Source organism: Chinchilla lanigera, unplaced genomic scaffold (genome assembly GCF_000276665.1).
Source record: "Chinchilla lanigera isolate Chin_1 unplaced genomic scaffold, ChiLan1.0 scaffold00050, whole genome shotgun sequence".
Classification (NCBI taxonomy): domain Eukaryota; kingdom Metazoa; phylum Chordata; class Mammalia; order Rodentia; family Chinchillidae; genus Chinchilla; species Chinchilla lanigera.
The window spans coordinates 1,957,773-1,977,579 of NW_004955451.1; the positions used below are offsets into that span (position 1 = coordinate 1,957,773).

At 37.1% G+C, this 19,807-nt stretch overlaps 1 protein-coding gene across 1 annotated transcript in view; it reads left to right on the top strand.

Annotated features, from left to right (window-relative positions):
* Positions 1 to 19,807, top strand: part of Bcas3 (breast carcinoma amplified sequence 3) — a gene marked incomplete in the record, with an annotated part of 520,369 nt that overhangs the window by 27,916 nt on the left and 472,646 nt on the right. The window contains 1 exon segment of the mRNA XM_013519304.1: positions 13,243 to 13,324. Coding sequence (XP_013374758.1) covers positions 13,243 to 13,324 — 82 coding nt within the window.

Consider the following 19,807-nt stretch of genomic DNA (forward strand, 5'->3'; position numbering starts at 1 on the left):
GTCTCACTGTGCAGTTCAGGCTGGCCTTGAGCTCACTTTGTAGCCCAGGCTGGCCTCGAACTCACAACGATCCTCCTGCCTCAGCCTCCTGAGGGCTGGGATTACAGGAGTGCGCCACCACACCTGGCTATATATGTATTTTTAATGGGAAAAGTAATTATGAGCAGTGAAGACCATCAAGAATTGACAGTATATATCAGGATCTAAGTACATTAAAAATAACTTTTAAGATAAAATTAAAATATCTTTGGAATTAATAAATATTAAAATGAAACAATATTATACATTATAAACCTATTCCTTTGCTCAGTATTTCAGGTTCATTGTAATCGTCATTTATCTCATTTTTCTTGTAAGAGTAGTGTTAGGAAGTACTAGTTTTCGTGGGACTTTACAAAGGAATTTGAGTAGGGTTTTTTGTTTTCTAAATTTTGCTGATACTCATTTGAATGTTTTGAATTTTAGGAGTAGAAAGGGAATGAGTTGGATAGTTTTTTTTCATTTTGGACCAAAACAGCAGAATGTATCATCTCTGGACAGAGCTACACTCCCTGTCTACTGTAGTTGCCGGCAGACGGTCTCCGGGTGGCGTTTGAGTGACTGCACTCTCCCTCTCTCACACGGCTGTCTTTCTTCCCTGTACCTGGGTGTCTCCCTGGTGTGTGTCTAATTAGGAGAATTACAGCATTTTCTGGGAATGTGTGTGTGTGTGTGTGTGTGATTGTCTTTCATGAATTGATTACTTACAGCTTTTTTGCGTTAGAGAATATTCCATTATATGGAGTGCCACAGTTCATTTATGATAGGTATTTATAAAGACTTACATACTACAACATGCACAAATTGCAAGTGTAGAATTTAAGTTTTTTCCTTGTGCATTTGTGTGTGTGTACATATATAAGTAAATGAAACCGCCACTGGCAAAAAAGTCAGAATTTTATTTCTTCCTCCTGAGTTCTGCAGTGTTCTACTTTCCACAGTGAAAAGTAGTTGCCACTCTGACATTAGCTTTTTGTGTATTAGACTTAAATATAAACTGATGTAGATTTTGAAGTGCACATAGCATGTAATCTTTTGTCTGTCTTCTTTTGCTTAATGCATCTTTTAAATTCTTCCTATTCAATGTGTAATAAAGTAATGAATTAAAGGCAAACTGGTTTGTATGTCTGAGTGATTATGAAGTGTTTATGACAGCTGCTACGCCAACACTCTGCATAATGGTGTCGCATTGACTCCTGAACACCTTCCAGTCTGCCTCCAGATGTGTGTGTCAGTACCGTCTGAGTGCTTTCACGTTAACGTCCATCCCCAGGAAGATCTTTGACTACAGAAGTGTTAGTTGCAAATGGAAGATACCATTAGAGTAGCTTCAAAGGGCTGGAGTGATACTGGGATTGGTGGCTGCTGAGGTCATGGCTGGGGTTTTGAAGTGTAATGTCTCAATCAGCGTTGCGTAGCTGAAGGAATGTGTGAGTTCAAGCTGCTTTTCTTTGATCTTCCTTTAGAAAATCCGGCTGAAGGGAAAAGGTTAAAGTTGCTTTAAGATACTTCTTTCTATGTGTGCAAAAATTTGGAAGCCTGAAAGCATGATTACAAGTTCCATTCATTATTTGTGTTTTGTGGTTTTCATATTGTTCTTGAAACTCACTTCCTTCTCGCTTTAAGTTTTATATTTTGTATTTAGTGTCAAGACCAAAATACAGACTGGGTTGTAGTCTCCTTTATGTGGTTAGCAAATATCTGTTCTATAAGTTGTCAGTCCTCACAAGTATGCATTTTAGGTGGTTTTTGTGGTTTGCATTTTTTTTCTTGATGATGTAGAGTGAGGCTACAAAGATACTGACACTCTGGCATTAACTGAATCATTTGTGGTTAGGCAGGCAAAAATAAAACAAAACTTGCTTCCTTCTTCCCCCTAGTTCTGAGGTGCTTTCTAAAGGACTGACTCCTCTTTTCCATTAGAAATACATTCCTCAGGCTGTGCTATCTTAGGATTTTGAAATTGTTGAGACATGAAATATACACGAATTCAAACATTGGCAGTGAAAATATGGCTGAGTTTAAGAACTATTAAGCAGTGTATCAGGAGATCCTGAAGGCATTTGAGACTACAGAATTTTTGACAGTCTTTTTTTCTTCTGCTTATAAAATCAATATAAAACCATCTTTTACTACTCAGTGAAGGTTTGGTTGCAAGATACAACACTGTGCTCACACTCAACATAAGTCCAAAGCCCTAGCTACTTAAGTCCCTTGTATAAGTCGTATACTGTTCGCATATAAGCCATACATACCCTGCATACGTTAATGGATTATTTATGATACTTAATGCAAGTTCTATGTAAATAGTTATATGTATCATGAAGGGAATAATGACAAGGAAAAGAGGACTACATGTTCAGTATAGATTTGTTTTTTTTTTTCTGAAAAAAATTTTTTGAAACAGGGTCTCGAAGTATAGTCCAGGCTGGCCTCAAAGTGGTAATCCTCCTGCCATAGCCTCTCAAGTGCTGGGATTACAGGCATGTGCCACCATGCCCCACTTTTTCCTCAGTAGTTTTGATCTGTTACTGGTTGAAGCCATACTTAGTTGAATTCCAGGATTAGGGACCTGTGGACATGGAAGCTCCACTGTATATCATGAAGTTGACATCCAAGGAGGGAGAGATCTTGCTTTGTAAGTGGTTTTTTTGCTTTTTTTTTTTTCCCCCAAGATAGGATCTTGCTCTGCAGCTCAGGCAGGCCTTGAACTCATGATCCTCTTGCCAGAGTGCTAGGATTATATATGTGCTCCACAATACTTGGTTGCTTCATATTTTTAATAGCTGCTTAGGTGCTGTTAGATGAGGTCTCTTTGTTGTTTCTTTAAAAAAAAAAATTGTTTTTCCAGTGGTAGGGATCAAACTCAGGGCTTCCTGCATGTTAGGCAAGCACTACACTACGGCTGTCTTTCTTGCTTCTTAGCTAAGATGCTTCGTATTGTACTTGCCATGTCTTACCCCATGATTTCTCCATAATGAAAAATAAATTATGGGAGCCAGGCATGGTGGCACATGCCTATAATTCCAGCACTCAAGAGGCTGAGGCAGGAGAATCATTGCAAGTTTGAGGGCTGGGCTACAAAGTGAGTTTAAGGCCAGCCTAGAGAAGGGGGGGGTTAAAAAACGGGGGATCAGTGGTAGAATACTTACCGAGCATGTTGAGGCCTAGGGTTTAATCCTTCGAACTGAAAAAAATTTGTTGGAATTAATGTGCCATTATTGATGTGTTATAAATAGCTGAAGTATCTTTGTTTCTTAGTAAAAAATTTTTATTGGAGTTGAATACATCATATTGTAGTGATATGGGTACCCATGTTTATAGCAGCAGAATTCATAATAACTAAATCTTGGAAGTGGCCTGAATGTCCATCAGCAGGTGAATGGATAAAAAAATACGCTTACACACATTGGAGTACTACTCTGCTGTAAAGAAAGGTAGACCCGAGTCCCTTGTAGGGAAGTGGGTGCATCTTGAGACCATAATGTTAAGTGAAGTAAATCAGACACACAAGCTTAAATATCACACGATTTCTTTTATATGAGAGACCCAAATTATAAATAAGGAACAAAATAAAAGATAGATAACAGGAAGTCGGGAGATAGATTTTTCTCAAAAGGGGGAGGGAGTCAAAGGATGGAGAGAGGGAGAGGGAGGGGAGGGAAAGAGGGTGAAAAGAGGAATCAAGGTGTGTTTTGTACATGTCCTGAGTCCACACAAGGATGTCAACGTTGTGTACTGCAAACATGTACCCAAAAAGGGGGAGGGATCAAGGTATGGATGGAGGGAGGGGCGGGATGACAGGGATGCAAAAAGAATGAAGATGTGGCGTGTACGTGTACCAGGTCCCCACAAGGAATGTCAGCATTGTGTACTACACACGTTACTAATAAATAAAGCTAGTGAAGTGGTCTTTTTAAGGAACTTTGCTTTTGTGTTTATGGTTAATACATGCAAAACAATTAGAAAATATTGATAAGCCATATTTGCATATTCCAGTGGGCCATTTCATGTTGGAGGTAAAAACATAAATACATAAAAGACAGCATAGAGACTGGCGTGGTCTCAGCCAGGGCTATGAAGACTAGTGTGGTTAAAAACGACAGCCTTGGTCCTAAGTGGTGCTTTTCTCCAGCGCTGTGGAGCAGGGGAAGCGATCCAGTGGGTTCAAGAACTGAGTTAGAGCTGAGTTGTCCCTGCTCTGTGCTGTGGGATTATACAGATGGCTGAGTATCCAGAGTCGGTAACATGCTGAGGGGACCGGAGGCAGAGCCGTATCATGCTGAATATTATTTAGATAAAATAATGATACCAATAGATACATGGTCATTCATCCATCAGTTTATTCATTCAACAAGCATTTCCTTGGTTTATCATTTATTTAGTGCCACCTAGATGTTACATGTGCTTTTGAACGCACGTTGTGACGGCTGCCTTGTGAGAGTAGATGTTATTTCCCTTATTTCAATGCCAAACTCAGATCTAGTGAGTTTGTACAGCAAATAAACACAGTACTATTTATTTCCTACTAAAATAAATCGAATTTGTAACCTATGACCTGGTGTACTGTACTGTATCTGTTTTGCATTGTTGCCACAGACCATGATTCTGGGAGTAATAAAACTTTCAAGGTCTCAAATATTAGCTGCTTTTGCACTGTAGGACTTGTTCAGGATTTATCCAGGCAATTTTTCTTTTTTTTTTGGTGCTGGGAATTGAACTCAGGACCTTGTACTTGCTAGCTGGGTGTTGTGCCACCGAGCTATATCCTCAGCCCTATCCAGGGAACTCTGACATGAACAGTTGTGCGTTGTTCATTTGTTTGTTGCTTTCTGGTGCTGTGAATTCATTCCAGAGACTTCTCACTGTGCTGTATATCCCCAGGCCACAGGCCGTGATTTTATTTTTTGTTTGAGACAGGGCTTGCTAAATTACTAAGTTACATTGGTCGGGCTGGGGCTTGTGATCCTCTTGCCTCAGCCGCCCACAACTAACAGGCCTGTGCCGCCGGCTGGCTGCAGAATTCCTTTATTTTTCATATGTGCCTGGACCAAAAGTCCTGTAAATACAGTATTTTAAATGTTGTGTATGAAACAATGCCTGTGTACATTGAAACATGAGACTTGTATCATATGGGGGCTCAAAAAGTTTCAGAGTTTGGTGGATTTTTGAGTTTTGGATTAAAGATGTTCTGTCTGTATCCATTCCTTCTTTCTTGCCTTCCTTCTCTTTTCTTTCCTTTTCTACTTTCTTTCTTCCTCCCTCCCTTCCTCTTCCTTCTTCCTTCCTCCCTCCGTCTCTCTTTCTTTGTCTCCTTTGTGTTTTGAGACAGGGTCTCACTGTGTAGTCCAGGCTGGTCTTGAACTACTCTGTAGCCCAGACCGGCCTCGAGCTCAAGGTAATCCTGCTGCTCCTGCCTCCTGAGTGCTGGGATTACATGTGTGCGCCATCACACCTGGTGAGCTAGGATGATTTTAAAAAGCAGTGATGAGAAGGAGCATCATTTCCTTATTTTTGAGCTTATGGTGAAAGCTTCAAGTTCCCTCCCTCTCTCCCTCCCATTTTTCCTTCCCGCTGATCGAATCCGTGGCCTTTGCCCTGAGCTATATTCCCAGCCTCCATGTCTGGCTGTAGTTTTCATATAATGGCTTTTTTTTTTTCTTTTTCATTTCTTTGCAGGGCTCTTAGGGTGAATTAGGAGGAATTCTTTCAGCTGTTTTCTGGAAGAGATTGTAGAGAACTCGTGTTCTTTCTTTCTTTTTTTTTTTTTTGTACCGGGAATCGAACTCAGGACCTTGTGCTTGCCAGGCAGGCGCTTGTGCCACTGAGCTGTATCCCTGGCCCTTGTTTCTTAAATGTTTGTACAATTTACCAGCGGACTCATCTGGGCTGTGCTTTCTGTTCATAAGGTTATCAGGTACTGATTCAGTTTCATTAATGGGTGCAGGCCTGTCAAGATTATTGTCAGGAGTGAGAGTGAGTTTGAGATGAGTTTATGTGAGGCGCTGGCTTTAATCCTTGCTATGAAGAACAATTTCCAAACTGAAGATTGTTCTTTGTTTCTTGATGTGAGGATTTTGGCAGCTTCTGTCCTTCAAGGAGTTGGTCCATTTCATCTAGGTTAGCAAATGAGGGCATCAATTTGTTCATTATTCTTCTCATATTCATGGGATCTGTAGTGATCTTTCCTTTTGCGTTTATTTTTATAATTTCTTTCTTAACCTGGTTGGAGTTTTAATGATTTTTATTGATCTTTACAGAGAACCAGCTTTCCTTTAATTGATTTTTATCTATTGATTTCCTGTTTCCAGTTTTATTGACTACTTCTCTATACTTACTGGGTTCTGCTTACTTTAAGTTCAGGTTGCTCATTTCATACAGTGGATTGTAAATTTTAGATCATTCTTTTGCTCTGGTCTCCCTCCACACTCCCTGCTTTCATTGTATCCCACAGATTGTGATGACGTTGAATTTTAATTTTCATTTAGTTAAAATACAACATTCTTCTGAACGTTTGTTTGACCTTTTATTTAGAAGTATGTGTCTTAATCTTCAAGTATTTTGTTAATTTCCAGCTATCTCCCTGTTATTAATTTGGTCACAGCTATTGTAGGATTAATATTATTTTACATTTGTTAAGGTGTATTCATTGTCTAGAAGATGGACATCTGAATTTTTACAAATTTTTCTCAAGGGATGTTGTGTTGCTATAACCCAGTCATTGTATTTTAGATTGAGAGAAGGATTGGTTGTTACTGTATTTGGATTTACAGTATGAATTTGATTAGGTAGGAAAAGCTCTACCTTCTTCCAGAATTGCTGAAGTGAACCCTTGGATCTCATTCGTATTCAGCACTCTTACATCTACCACTGGAGACAGAAGTTCATTGTAATCGATACTTTCTGTATTTAATTTGAGGCAGTCTTACATATCCAAGAGAGACCAAGTTATGCATTTCATTCACCATAAAAGTAATAACTTCAAGTAAATAAATAATTAACTTTTTAATTTTTTGAGGCAGGATCTTGCTACGTAGTTGAGGCTGGCATTGAACTCACTGTGTAGTCTGGACTGGCCTCCAACTTGCAACCATCCTCCGGCCTCAGCCTCCCAAGTGCTGGGTTTACAGGCATGCTCCACTGTCCCCAGCTAAAAATAATAGATTAAATCTATTATTTCTGTGTCCTCACCAGAATGGCTGATGTTGATTTCTAACTAGGATATCCAGAACATGTAGAGCCTCCATACATTGCTTGTGGAAGCATAAGTTGGTACTATTGCTTTGGATAACTGTCTTGTTAAAATCTACATGATGTGCACCCATGCCTATCCTGATGTCCTTTTTTTTTTTTTTTTTTCAGTTGGGATTTTTAAAAAATTAAGTTTATTGATACATTTTAGGTCTACATAATGATCACCTTCCATAGGGAACTTGTACCTGTAAATGATATAACTTAATTCTTTTTTTTCCTATTCCCCTACCCACCCTTCACCCCTCGTCCCCTCATTTATAAAAGCTGTGTTTCTATTTTTCTTTTCTCACTTCTTCTTTTCCCTTCCTTCCTTTGCTCCCTCTAGTTTCCCTTCCTGTCTGAATATTTTCTTCCTATTTCACAATATCTATTACACATTTTGATCTTATTTACACTTTTGGTTTCTCACACCAGAGAAACAGTGTGGTATTTACACATGTGCATCTGATTTATTTCACTTAAGAATATGGTCTCAAGGTGCATCCATTTATCTAGAAATATGTCAAGCTTATCCTTCTTTATGGCAGAGTAGTACTCCATTGTATAAAAACCCTACATCTTCTTTAACCATTCATCAGTTGATTATCCTGATAAATTTTTTTTGTACTGAGAATCGAACTCAGGATCTCAAGCTTGTCAGGCAGGTGCTATGCTTCTGAGCTATACCCCTGGCCCTATCCTGATACATTTTGAATAGAAGCACTTACACTGCTAGATTCATACCCCAAACAAATACATATTCAGTAGGTGCCATGTGCAAGAATATTCATAGTAATAATTTTCATGATATTATTTTCAGAAAGGTAAAATAAGATTCTTAAAGTTATAAAATGCACAGGTGACCTGTGTTATTTAACTCACTCATTAGTGAGTATTGGGAAGTTGTTATAGGTAGTTGGAAGAGAAGGTGAAGAAAGGTATAGGCAATTAGCAATGCTGAAATGAACTATCTGATAGATACTGTGTGGGTTACTATTCTCGTTGCTGAGACCAAATATCTGACACCCAAAGTCCAGTCAGTAGACTGATCCAGCAGTCACCCACTCTTAATCCTAGCATAGCACCATGAATCAATCACATGCTCTAGATTCAGACACCTCTGAAAAATCCCTATGACTGCCTGAGGCTTTGGGGAGACACACCGTAACAGATCCCTACCAAACGCCCTTTCTTGCATTACTGGGTATTGAACACAGGGTTTCACACATACTTGGCAAGTACTTCACACATGCTCTGCAAGCACCAGTGAGCTACATCCCCAGACTTTTTAATTTCTGAGACAGAATCTTGCTAAGTTGCCCAGGCTTGCTTCTAACATGCATCTTTCTTCCTCAGCCTCTCTAGTAGCTGGAGCTATGGCTTGGGATCATCTTTTCATAGAGTGAAATTCAGTTGTATTTTTACCAGATAAAAACTCTTGCATTTCTGTGTTTAAGAATGAATTGCACCACCCTTAGTTTTCTACAACTCAGAGTATTGTAAAGTATTTCAGTCAAAGAAAAATGCAGATCCCTCTGGAATCAGATAACCTCTGGGGACCCTCTACAGAACTCCTGGTAATCCATTAAAGCAAACAGTCATTTTTTCCCATTTCAAAATACTTCAGTTTTTCTTGATATCTTAACTAAAACCTAGAAACAGCCCAGAGATCTATCAACAGTACAGTGAAGTCTAAATAGCAACAGAAGTTAAATCCCCCCCTGCAATCCCACGGAACAACCCTAGTTAATTTTACTGGCATAGTACTGTGCACAAGAAGCCACCATAACAATACATGCTATATGATCACAGTTATATTAAGTTCAAGTACAGGTTCTTCTTTGGTTGTGCTGCTGATTGAACCCAGGGCCTTCCCACTGAGCTACCTGCCCATTTCTTTTATTTTCAGACAGGGTCTTGCTAATTCACCAAGTTGCCCAGAGTGGGTTTGGACTTGCGATTCTCTCCCTGAGCTCCCAGAGAGCTGAGATCCCTGGTGTGCACACCATGCCTGGCTTCAACAAGTAATACTTATATAAACTATCAGAAGTCAGTATTGTGGTTAATGTTACTTTTAAATTGAGATTTCCCCTTTTTCTTTCTGGGAAGGACCTTTTGAGTTTTGCAGTTTTGTTTTGTTTTATTTTATGTTATATGTATGTATGCTGGTAAGAGGTGCCTTAACCCTGAAGAATCCCAGAACTGTACTTACAACTAATGATTTGTGCTTTATTTTTTTGTGGTGCTGAGGATTGACTTTAGGGCTTTGCACATGCTAGGCAAGTGCTTTACTACGGAGCCACACCCCAAGCACCAGTCTGTGCATCTTGAAATGCTTACTATTATTGCTCAGTAAGGTTTGCCAACCACCGTCCTCCATTTTTACCAGTGTCTTTCGGGGAAGGTGGTGTTACAAATGTGTACTATTGTCCTAGTTCCATGGCATTGTAAAGCATTATTTTTTATCCTTGGTATTTGATTGAATTTTCCATTTTGTACTTGGTCAGACATTAAGACTTGAGAAACAAGTTTGTTTCTTAAGGCTAGCTGGCCTTCATTTCTTTTTAGAATTCTCTAGAGGTAAGCACTTAGACAGCTCTCCCAGAGTTTTTATAGCCTTTTCTCTGTGTATATTATTGTCTGGGCTGCTGTAATTTCCTTTTGCCTTAGATTAAGTTGTGAGGTTCTAAACTTGTGTTTCTCCACCATTTTTTTGGTTTGGTATGTAATTTGCATATTTTCACCATGCGAAAGCTATTTTCTATGGTTGGAAAAGATTTTTTTCCTGCAGTGTGAACAAATCATTCTTTGTTCTCCTTATTGTGCCTCCAAGCTGGTACGTCCGGTTTATGCCCCAAACAACAAAAGTCTGTCATCAGAAATTAAAATGCCAGCAAGAACAAAGGCAGACACCACGAGGAGCTCTTGGAGCTCGGTTTGCTCCTCTCCCCAAGTTAGCACTGTTGCCAGGGAGTTGGAGCACTGCTCAGGACACTTCTTCCTTGAAGTTCCGTTCTTGCATTTATTGTTATTGTGGGTTTAAAAGTGAACTTACAGCTCTGTGTAATTTTCAGGACTTATAAAATCTGAGCTGTTTTTAAGAAACTGAAAAGTCAGGTTTGACAGCCTTTTCTGTGAAAGCAATATTACCAGTGAACATACTGGTAATTATTAGAGATACTTCAGCATGTGAGCTAACGCAGTCGCTAAGGACATTACCATCCTCTGTGTGTCCTTTCTGTCTCCTCCTCCTCCTCCTTTTTTTCTTTTTTTTTTTATACTAGGAATTGAACTCAGGGCCTTTACATTGAGTTACAGCGTTATTTTTTATTTTTAGGTAGATTCTCACTGTGTCTCCAAGTTGCCCAGGCTGGGCTCAAACTTGTGATCCTCTTGTCTCAGCCTCCCAGAATGCTCTCTGTGTCCTTTCTAAAACGTCCATCCTGTCTGAATATGTTTCTGTTCTGAAGGGGCATGCTAATGTACAGTGTTCACATACTATTTGGAAAGTTCTTTCCTGGGAAGGTTGGTGTTTATGACTCCTGTAGGATAGTTTAGAATCACACTTTTAATTTCAGTATGTTGTACAGTCATGGCTTTATTCACAGATAGCTGTAAATGTGACACAGTGCTTCCTTTCTGCTTCTTTTTCCTTATGTCATAAAGATTTGGGGATCTTCACTGTGAGGAATTAAAAGGAAATGGACAGTGAATGTGTAGATACATTTTATAAACAATTCCTATGGTTTTTTTTTTTTTTTTTTTTTTTTTTTTTTTTTGCCTTCTTCTGCATCAGAATTTTTCCACTTTACCTATAAAGAAAGACCTCTAATAGAAGGCTAGAATAGAGCATTTAGGTCTGTTCTGAACCCTTTTTTTAAAATCTGAAAACCATATTGTGTTTGAAGTTTCAAAATGTTTTTCTATGTCAAACTAAGCTCTTGTGCATTAAATATAGTGATGGTAAACTTCTGTCATATTGTGAGTGTGCCAAGGCAGATTTGGTTTTTAAAAATTGCTTTTAGTATATTTGAGTACAGAGGCTCTGTTAAACATGATTGAACTTTTTTTTTTTTTAAACATTAAGGTTTTATTTGATAGAACCCAAAGTTAAATACCAGACCCCTGGCACGTGGAAATAATAGTATAGAACAGTAGATTTTACTTTAGAATACTCTAACTTGTTACATAAGTGAGAAGTGTTTTTCATTACCTAGAATTACAGTTTCAGTGTAAACTCTACCGTGTTATTTTAAAACTTATTCTTTATGTTCTTATTAATAGAAATAGTATGTATGTTATTATGATTATTACTTGTTAGTCAGCAGAAAGTTCATTATCAGAATACAGACGACTTAGCATGCCGCTTATTCTTTTGTCTACTGATAAATTTTCTAGAATTGGCAATATGGGACTAACCAGAAACATCAGTGGACTACACTGTGGATCACTCTTTGTTGTATATATGCTTAAAAATCAAGGATAGTGTAAATTAAATTTCAGATAATACATGAACTGGAAAATTGAACAAAACAGCCATTTAAAAAGGTCTTCATTTCAAATTCTATTCTGTGGTAATGAAAGGTAGACTGAAGAGCTGCTATATAGGATGTGATGAGTTTAATTTTGAAAATGAAAGGTCACAAGGGGACTTTCAGAGTCACGACGTTTACCCCGCAGGCTGCGCCGAGCTTGTAGCTTTGCGTGTCTCCTTGGTGACAGGTGGTGCTGTTGCCGCACAGCTGATGCTTGCTGGCCTCACGTGCTCCGCATCCCGTGTGCTGTACGAGGGTTTGCTGATCCAGACAGTAATTTGTGATAATTGTCATAGGCAAAATGAATATTTATAGGAGAGAAAAAATTTTACAGTTTGAAGCTTTTAAGTTGAGATAGAAGAAAAGCTGAAAAATCTTAAAAAGTGGTTACTCTAAAAGGTACCTCTGCAGATGTACAGTTTAATATTGGAGGATGTATAGGTTTTTTTTTATAATGCATATATTTTTGATATCTTAAGCCACTTATTGGACAGGCCTATTAAAATATCAAAGTATGTTTTTTTCTACTGAACTTTTACGTTTATTATATTTATTACAAGTTCTTAGATATTTAGAACTAGTTTTATAATATATACTATTTTGTCTGATATTATATAGGCCATAAAATGCTAGATAATTATGAACATGTATTGAGAACAAAATGACCACTTAAAATATGCCTGCAAGAATGTTCTTTAATATAGTCTGCTCAGAGTATCAGTCATTAGTTGAAAAGCGATGTTTTCACACTGGATAGATACTAGCATACCCCTTTTACCATTTGGATTAATAGAATCCTATATTCTGTATATCTGAGAAATCTGATATCACGCGAGAAGAATGGACATTCGTATAGCATTTGATCTCTGTGTAAAAGATGACATTTGAATTTGCTTACGTGTAACTTTTTATTCACAGAATATTGAGATTATTTTGGAGGTCATTTTACCAGGTTTTCCTTATTTTATAATTGAAAAAGAATATAGGCTTATAGAGTTAAATGATTTACGCAAAACTAAATCATCATTCCAGAAACATAACCAGTTTTAGTAACCGGTGAGAGTTGCTATGGTATTTAAGTTGTAATTTCCAGAATAGTATCATAGTTGCTTTACTCTAAAGTAGAAAGTAGTCATGCAGGAATTGTACAGATTCCTATGTTTAGTCAAGTGAGAGTTAATAGATTTCTGGGACAGTCTGCATTTTTCCACTTCAAATAGAATATGGGCTCTTATTTTTCTACAAATACTTGATAATTTAAGCTATGAATATACTTGATGTGTATGATAAGCTAAAATGAATGTGGGTGTTTGTGTGTTTGTATGCATTTTTTAAGGCAAATTCTGGTAAAATTTAGATGATCTTGTTTTCCTCTAATAATGTTGTGACCTACATTCTACTTTACTGAATTTTTTTCCTGTCTCCTTGTATGCAGATTAGTGGGGAAGCACAGGAGCTCTTCTCTGTTCGACATGGCCCAATTCGAGCAGCTAGAATCTTACCTACCCCACAGTTTGGTGAGTAAAGAGAGCTCGGAAGAAAAAACCAAATCAGAGTTTCTTTTGTTGTCGTGGACTGCAGACAGTGAGAACGAGGACTAAAGTCTGTGTCCCTCCAAGTGTCCACTCCCCTCTCCCTCCTCCCCGCAAGATAAACTCTTAGTTCTGTCAGTTGAGATGGAAATAGGTAATCTTAACCAATTCAATATGGCTATTCACTTTCTGCTGTGGTTTTGATTTATCTCCATCCTCTTTGATCTCACTTAGCCTCTGCTTTTGCTAGCTCTTTCTCGGAGCCCTCTTCTCTCTTGGTTTTCATGGCATCGTTCTTCCAAGGTCCCTTCTTTGCTGACTGTGCCGCCTTTGTTATGCTCCTGGCTTGGCTTTCTTCCGTGGGTATTCCCCAAGTCTCTGTTCACATGCTTTGCCCTTCGTCTCAATGATACTTACTGACTTGGAGAGCTTGGTTTTCACTATTATCTTGGTTGTAGGTGACTGCTGCTGTCTGTCTTCAGCTGTGTCAGAAGTGGATTGTGAATCGCTTCTCGGCCTTTTGGCTAAGATCAAGTGTAGAAGTGGATTGTGAGCTGTTAACCTTACAAATCTGCTTTGATAGCGAATACGTCTTAATGTTGTGTTTAAATAGTATGTGTGCTTTATATTTGTGTAGAAGAGTCTAAATGTATGTTAATGTTAAATCTGCTGTTTGCGTGTCTAAATAACTCCATACTTTGAACTTCAAAAAGGTTGTGTTTTCTCATTAATTTGCATGTGTTTACTCAAGAATATTTTACATATGCACCAAAAATATAATCGTATTAATCACATTTGAGTACTTTAAAATCTCTTAAAAAAGATATTAAAATATTTTAATTCTATTATATTTCAAAAAGATTATCCTAATGTGGAAAATCGTCTAAGATTTACAGCAGTTAATTCTCTAAATTGGTGAGAACGAATATTTACTAAAACTTAGGACAATGTGATTGTGCATAAGTAATTTTAGGGATTAATTTAGTGATTAAATCAGTTTAAATGAAATGGGAAGGGTAGGGCTAACAAGGCAACAGTATCCTGCAGTCTTGTGTTTCTCCCTAGCTGTTCAGCTGTTTGACACGTACAGATTCCAGCTCCATAGCTGTCTCACACTCACATGCACACTCTTTCTCTGCCTTCCCCTCCACCCTCCCAGCTATGCCCCTTTGCTTCAGCTTTCTCCACCACCTGATTTCAGTTGTATTTGTAATTTAGTGAAAATTTTTGACAGAGAAGGTCCTAGACCTTGTGATAAAGTTTTCACAATAACCAGCTTCATTTTTGGAGGACTGGTATCAAAAACTTCACTATTAAAGGACTCGCTTTGTTTCTTTTGCATGTAATTCACAGAGGCAGATTTTGACCCTTTTATTAAGGTCAGCTTTTCTTTTACTTGTGGCAAAAATGCTCCATGAAAGTATCAAACTATGAAAAGTTAATATTGCTAGTATAATTTTATATGAAAGTATCTTTAATTTACTTTGCTATTTATTAAAAGATTTCTACATGTAATATACTTACATAAAATTGTTTAAAGTATCATTTTACATGGGTAAGTGTTGTTATGGCTTAAAAATTGTATGTAGCTTTTATCATATTTGGTAAATCTTTTAGATTTGTTTTTATTAAATATAATAAATAAAACTGAGCCCATAAAATTTGTAACAGAAAACAGTAATATCGCACTGCCTTTTCTCCCATGGTGCTTTATTTCTTCTTTTTGGTGGAAGAAGTTCTAAAAAACCTTGTGGGAGATCTCACCTATCTGAAGATTTCTTAACTCTTGATTGATAATTTGGCCTGGATAACAACTGCTTGTTTTTAATGATTTTAGTTCAGAATGTAGAAGGCGTTATGTGGGAGAGTCTGAAGCCGTTTTATCATCTTTTCCTTTGTATGTAGCTTGTTATTCTTTCTGGGAGCTCATAGAACGTTGCCTTTGTTCTTCAGGTTCTGAAATTTTGCAGTGTTGTGTCTTGATTCATATGTTGTGCTGGGCCCTTCAAAGTGGAAATGCAAATTAAATGGTTTTGAGAAAATGTTTTCAGTTAATGTTGCTTATGAATTTTCCCCTAGGTTTTATTTTCTCTTTCTGTAACTCCTATTATTTGAGTATTACCCCTCTTGTACAGTTAATTAAAAAAAAACTGGCTGTTCTTTTTGAGAGATTGTCTCAGTGTTACTCTTCTGTTGCACAATTCTTTTTGGCTGTCATGTTTTTCTTATCCTCAATTTCACAAACCTAACCCCTTTGCCCCCCTTTACACTCTCCCTCCCGTCCTTTTCTCCTCTCCCTTTATTCCTTCGTACAATTTACATATAATGTTAGCAGTTAGAATCCAGTGAGTATAAAATGAATTACTCATCATTTTGAGTGCAATTTATTCCAGAAAAACAAGGATGGTTAACGTTAGAAGATCAATGTAATTTACTGTATTAGAATGAAGAAAACTCATATACTCACCTCAATTGAAGTAGAAAAAAATCTTTGATAAAATTCATAGCCATTTATAAAGAAGTTTTAGTAAACTACAGATAGGAAGAAACTTCCTGAATATGATAAAGATTATCCGTTAAAAAAATCTGTAGCCAACCTAATACTCAGTGGTGATACATGGAATACTTTCCTGGTGAGTGCACTATGGCTTCCATCACCGTGTCTTTACTGCAGGTCCTAGCCAATTATATAAGGCAAGAAAAAGAAATAAAACATAAATATTAGATAAAAATTATCTGTATTCATTGGTCATATGATGATGAATTTAGAAAACATAACAGAATCTATAATCTCTTAGCAATAATAAGTGAATTTAGCAGAATTGCTACATGGTTCAATACAAGGCGCATATCAATTCATGTAAGTCCATTGCTTTCATTCTGCCCAGAGAGGGAGTCTCTGAAGGTGTGATTTCTGAAGTATTCAGAAATAAACCAAGTTGCTTTATTTTCTCTTGACTGTTTTAATGTCACTAACTGCTTGAAAGTTACTATTCTTTTCAACTGTGCTATATAAAGAATTCACAGTTTAACATCTCAAAATGTTAAGAAAATAATGAAAAGTGTGGGAGGCAAACAAAGGTACAGGAAAAAATACTTTAAAAATTTAAATTGAATGTTTTTTTTTTGCATCATGAGTTGAACTCAGGACCTCCCGTTTGTTAGGCACGTGCTGTGCCGCTGAGCTACATCTCCAGGCAAAATTACAGTCCTCATAAGGCTGTACTTACCGTCATCATGTTTTGTTTTTTTTTTTGGTTCTGGGAATCAAACTCAGGACCTTGTGCTTGCTGTGCTGCTGAGTTATAGCTCCAGCCCTAAAAAGTTTTAAAAAGAACTTTAGATTCTCCTTTCTTCCTGCTTTGGAAAGCCAGTGGCAACTGTGGCTGGTCATTTGGTACACAGTCTGCTTATGCAGACAGAAAAAGTAGCTATTACTCTTTCTCTTGTCTGCTTTCTTGCTTTTAAATATGAATGACTAGTTACTTGAAACAGACATAGACAGAACAAATTCAGAGTTTTTAGTTTGTTATTCATAATTTGCTTTTTTGGGGGAAAATTCTTATAGTACACTTTTTACATGCTGACGCCCAGCATTTTGAAAGGTACAAGTATATATTTCATTCTTCAAACAACTTAAGTGTGGTTTTTTACCGCATTCAGAGAAACACTTGATTTTCTGTGAAGTCAGGATTCATGACAAAGTTCTCTAGAAGTGTTTGCTGTAATTTTTTGAATCCTCTCAAACACAAAGACACAGACAGACAGGCAGACACACACACGAGTCTGTGTAGCCCAAACAGCAGCAAACTTTCAAAAGTAGGCCAACTGACATGTGTTTACTGTCATCGGGAATGCATGGCCAAGAAGAGAAAGCAGGCTTATTGACATTTTAAATGGCTAAACTATAAGATTTAGGGCTTCCTTAATGTTTTCTGCTCTAATTACTTCTCAGTTTACATCATGCATTTCTTTCATAATACTTAGTCTTTCTCATTGAGGCCTTTCTGCTGGTGATTAGATTTTTATACTTGGCCAAGTAATGTAATTTAGTAGGTTGTAACTTGGGCCTATATGTGCTGTGCATCTTGAACTTTGTCGTTTTTGGTCAGAGGATGCATTTATCGTGTCTACCTTTGAGGTGCCGCTTTTTCAGGTTTTTGGTGATGTCTTGATGTTGGTTTGGACAAGTCACGCATCTGAATCCTTTAATTAGGGACTTTTCCTATGTGGGCTACAGAGAGGAAGTATACTGAACAGAAATGAGAGAAAGAAATTTATAAATTATGTGAATTGTAATGCTTGATATTTTTCAGATGACATTCTCTGTTGATTATATAATGGATGTTGTCACCACACTTCTGCAAGTCAGGTCCCGTTATCCTGACTTACAAGTGAGGAGACTTGAGGCTCAAAGAGATTGGGTAACTGGCGCAAGTTGATAAGGGTTGGAGGTGAAATTTGTACTGTGAATCGCACTTCACCTTGGTCTAGCAGTTCCCTGTGAATAGGGTTTTTCCACACCTACAGGGAACATTTTTGCTAAACCAGGTATTTCTAGGCAGAAACCACACACGTGTTTATTTATTAGACTGTGTAAATATTAGTATATTTTTTCATTTTGGACTTTTGGTTATTTCAGTGTCTTAATTGTATTTGGAGACCATGGTTATTTAAAGAACATTGAAAATAGTTATATTTTTCAGTATATAAGTATATTATATATACTTATATATTAAGACCAGTATATTAAGAAAATATTAAGAAATTGGTCTTAAGAATATTTCTTAAGAAATACTAAGAAATTAAGACCAGTATATTAAGAAACCATTTTTTACACTGTGACATTTAAAATTTAAGCTTTTGGGATAAAGATAATAGTCCATCTAAATTTTGTTTGTTTTTAATTAAATCAACTTTGTTGATCCCTTTTTATGTGACTTGGAATAAACTAATGAAAGTACATAAGATATCTCAAATCAGATTTAGAAAAAAAGGTGTAACATGAAGCAACTAAATTACATGTGAGCTTAATGATTCTGACCCAAATAAACAGACTTGTAATGGAGATGCTGATTATTATCATTAGAGCTTAAATACTTTTACTGTAGAACTGTGGAGAAAATACCAGTGTCTTAGTGAGTGGAAAAGTTTGTGGTCTTGGAAGTATATGTCCATTTATGATAACAGATTCTTTCATGTGAAAGTGAAAATTCAAAATTTCTAAAGTAATGCATGATTTAAAATAAGCAATTAAAAATTAGTTTTATTGAAGAATAATTTACATATAGTAAAATTCTCTCTTTTTCTCTTTCCCTTTCTTCCTCCTGCCTTTTTTCTTCTTTCTTTCCTTGTTTCTTTCTTTGTTTCTTTGTTTCTTTCACAATATGGGGTATTGAACTCAGGACCTTTTGTCTGACTGCATTCCCATCTCTTTTTATTCTTTTTATTTTGAGCCAGGGTCTCAATAAGAAGTTGCTGGGTTGCCCAGGCTGGGCTCACATGCTGGGCTTATGCTTACACTAACATTCCTCCTGCCTTAGCCCCCTGGGGTACAGGGGTTACAGGTGTGTACAGCCACTCCCACCTAAAATTCTTGAATTTTAAATACAGCGTTTGATGAGTTGACAGATGGGCACAGTTGTGTAACCATTACCACGATCAAAATGCAGTGCCTCCAGCTGGGGGCCTAGCTCGGTGGTAAAGTACTGTGCATGTCTAGCATGCTCGAGGCCCTGGGTTTTATCCCCAGCACCACAGTCAAATGAACACAATGAAAAGAATCAGAGCCTCTCCATTGCACTGCAGAAAACCCTGCTTGTCAACCCCGTATTTACGAGGATGGTTCTAGTAGTCAAAAGAAATAAAAACAAATGTTGAAAGGATGAGGAGAAGTTGGAGACCTCATACATGGTCCATGGGAATGTAAAATTAGTGTAGGCCCTTGAAAAACAGCTTGGCATATCTTTAAAATATTAATCATTCTGTTCCTACCCGTGAAATTAAGAGAAATGAAAACATATGTCCATTCAAAAACATACAAAAACTCTCCTGTATGAGAGTTTTTATAACAACACTATATGCAACAGTAAAAAAGTAGAACACAAATGTCTATCAACTGATAAAATATAGTGCATCCATACAATGGAATATTATTTGACCATAAACAGAAACAAAATTCTGATACATGGTACAACAGGAGTCCTTAAAGTGATGTGTTAAGTGAAAGAAGCCAGACATAAAGCACCGCATAGTATTTATTCCTTTTACTTGAAATATTTTGAATATGCAAATCTGCAGAGACAGAAAGATTACTGGTTACCTAGGGTGTGAAGCTTGTGCCAACAATAAGGGTTTCTTGTGCCCTCACCTGCTCACATCTCTGGTTGTACTTATTTATGTCACTGTTGTTTCTAGAATTAAAAATAAATGTGTGTATATATATGTATATATATAATTTTTTACTAC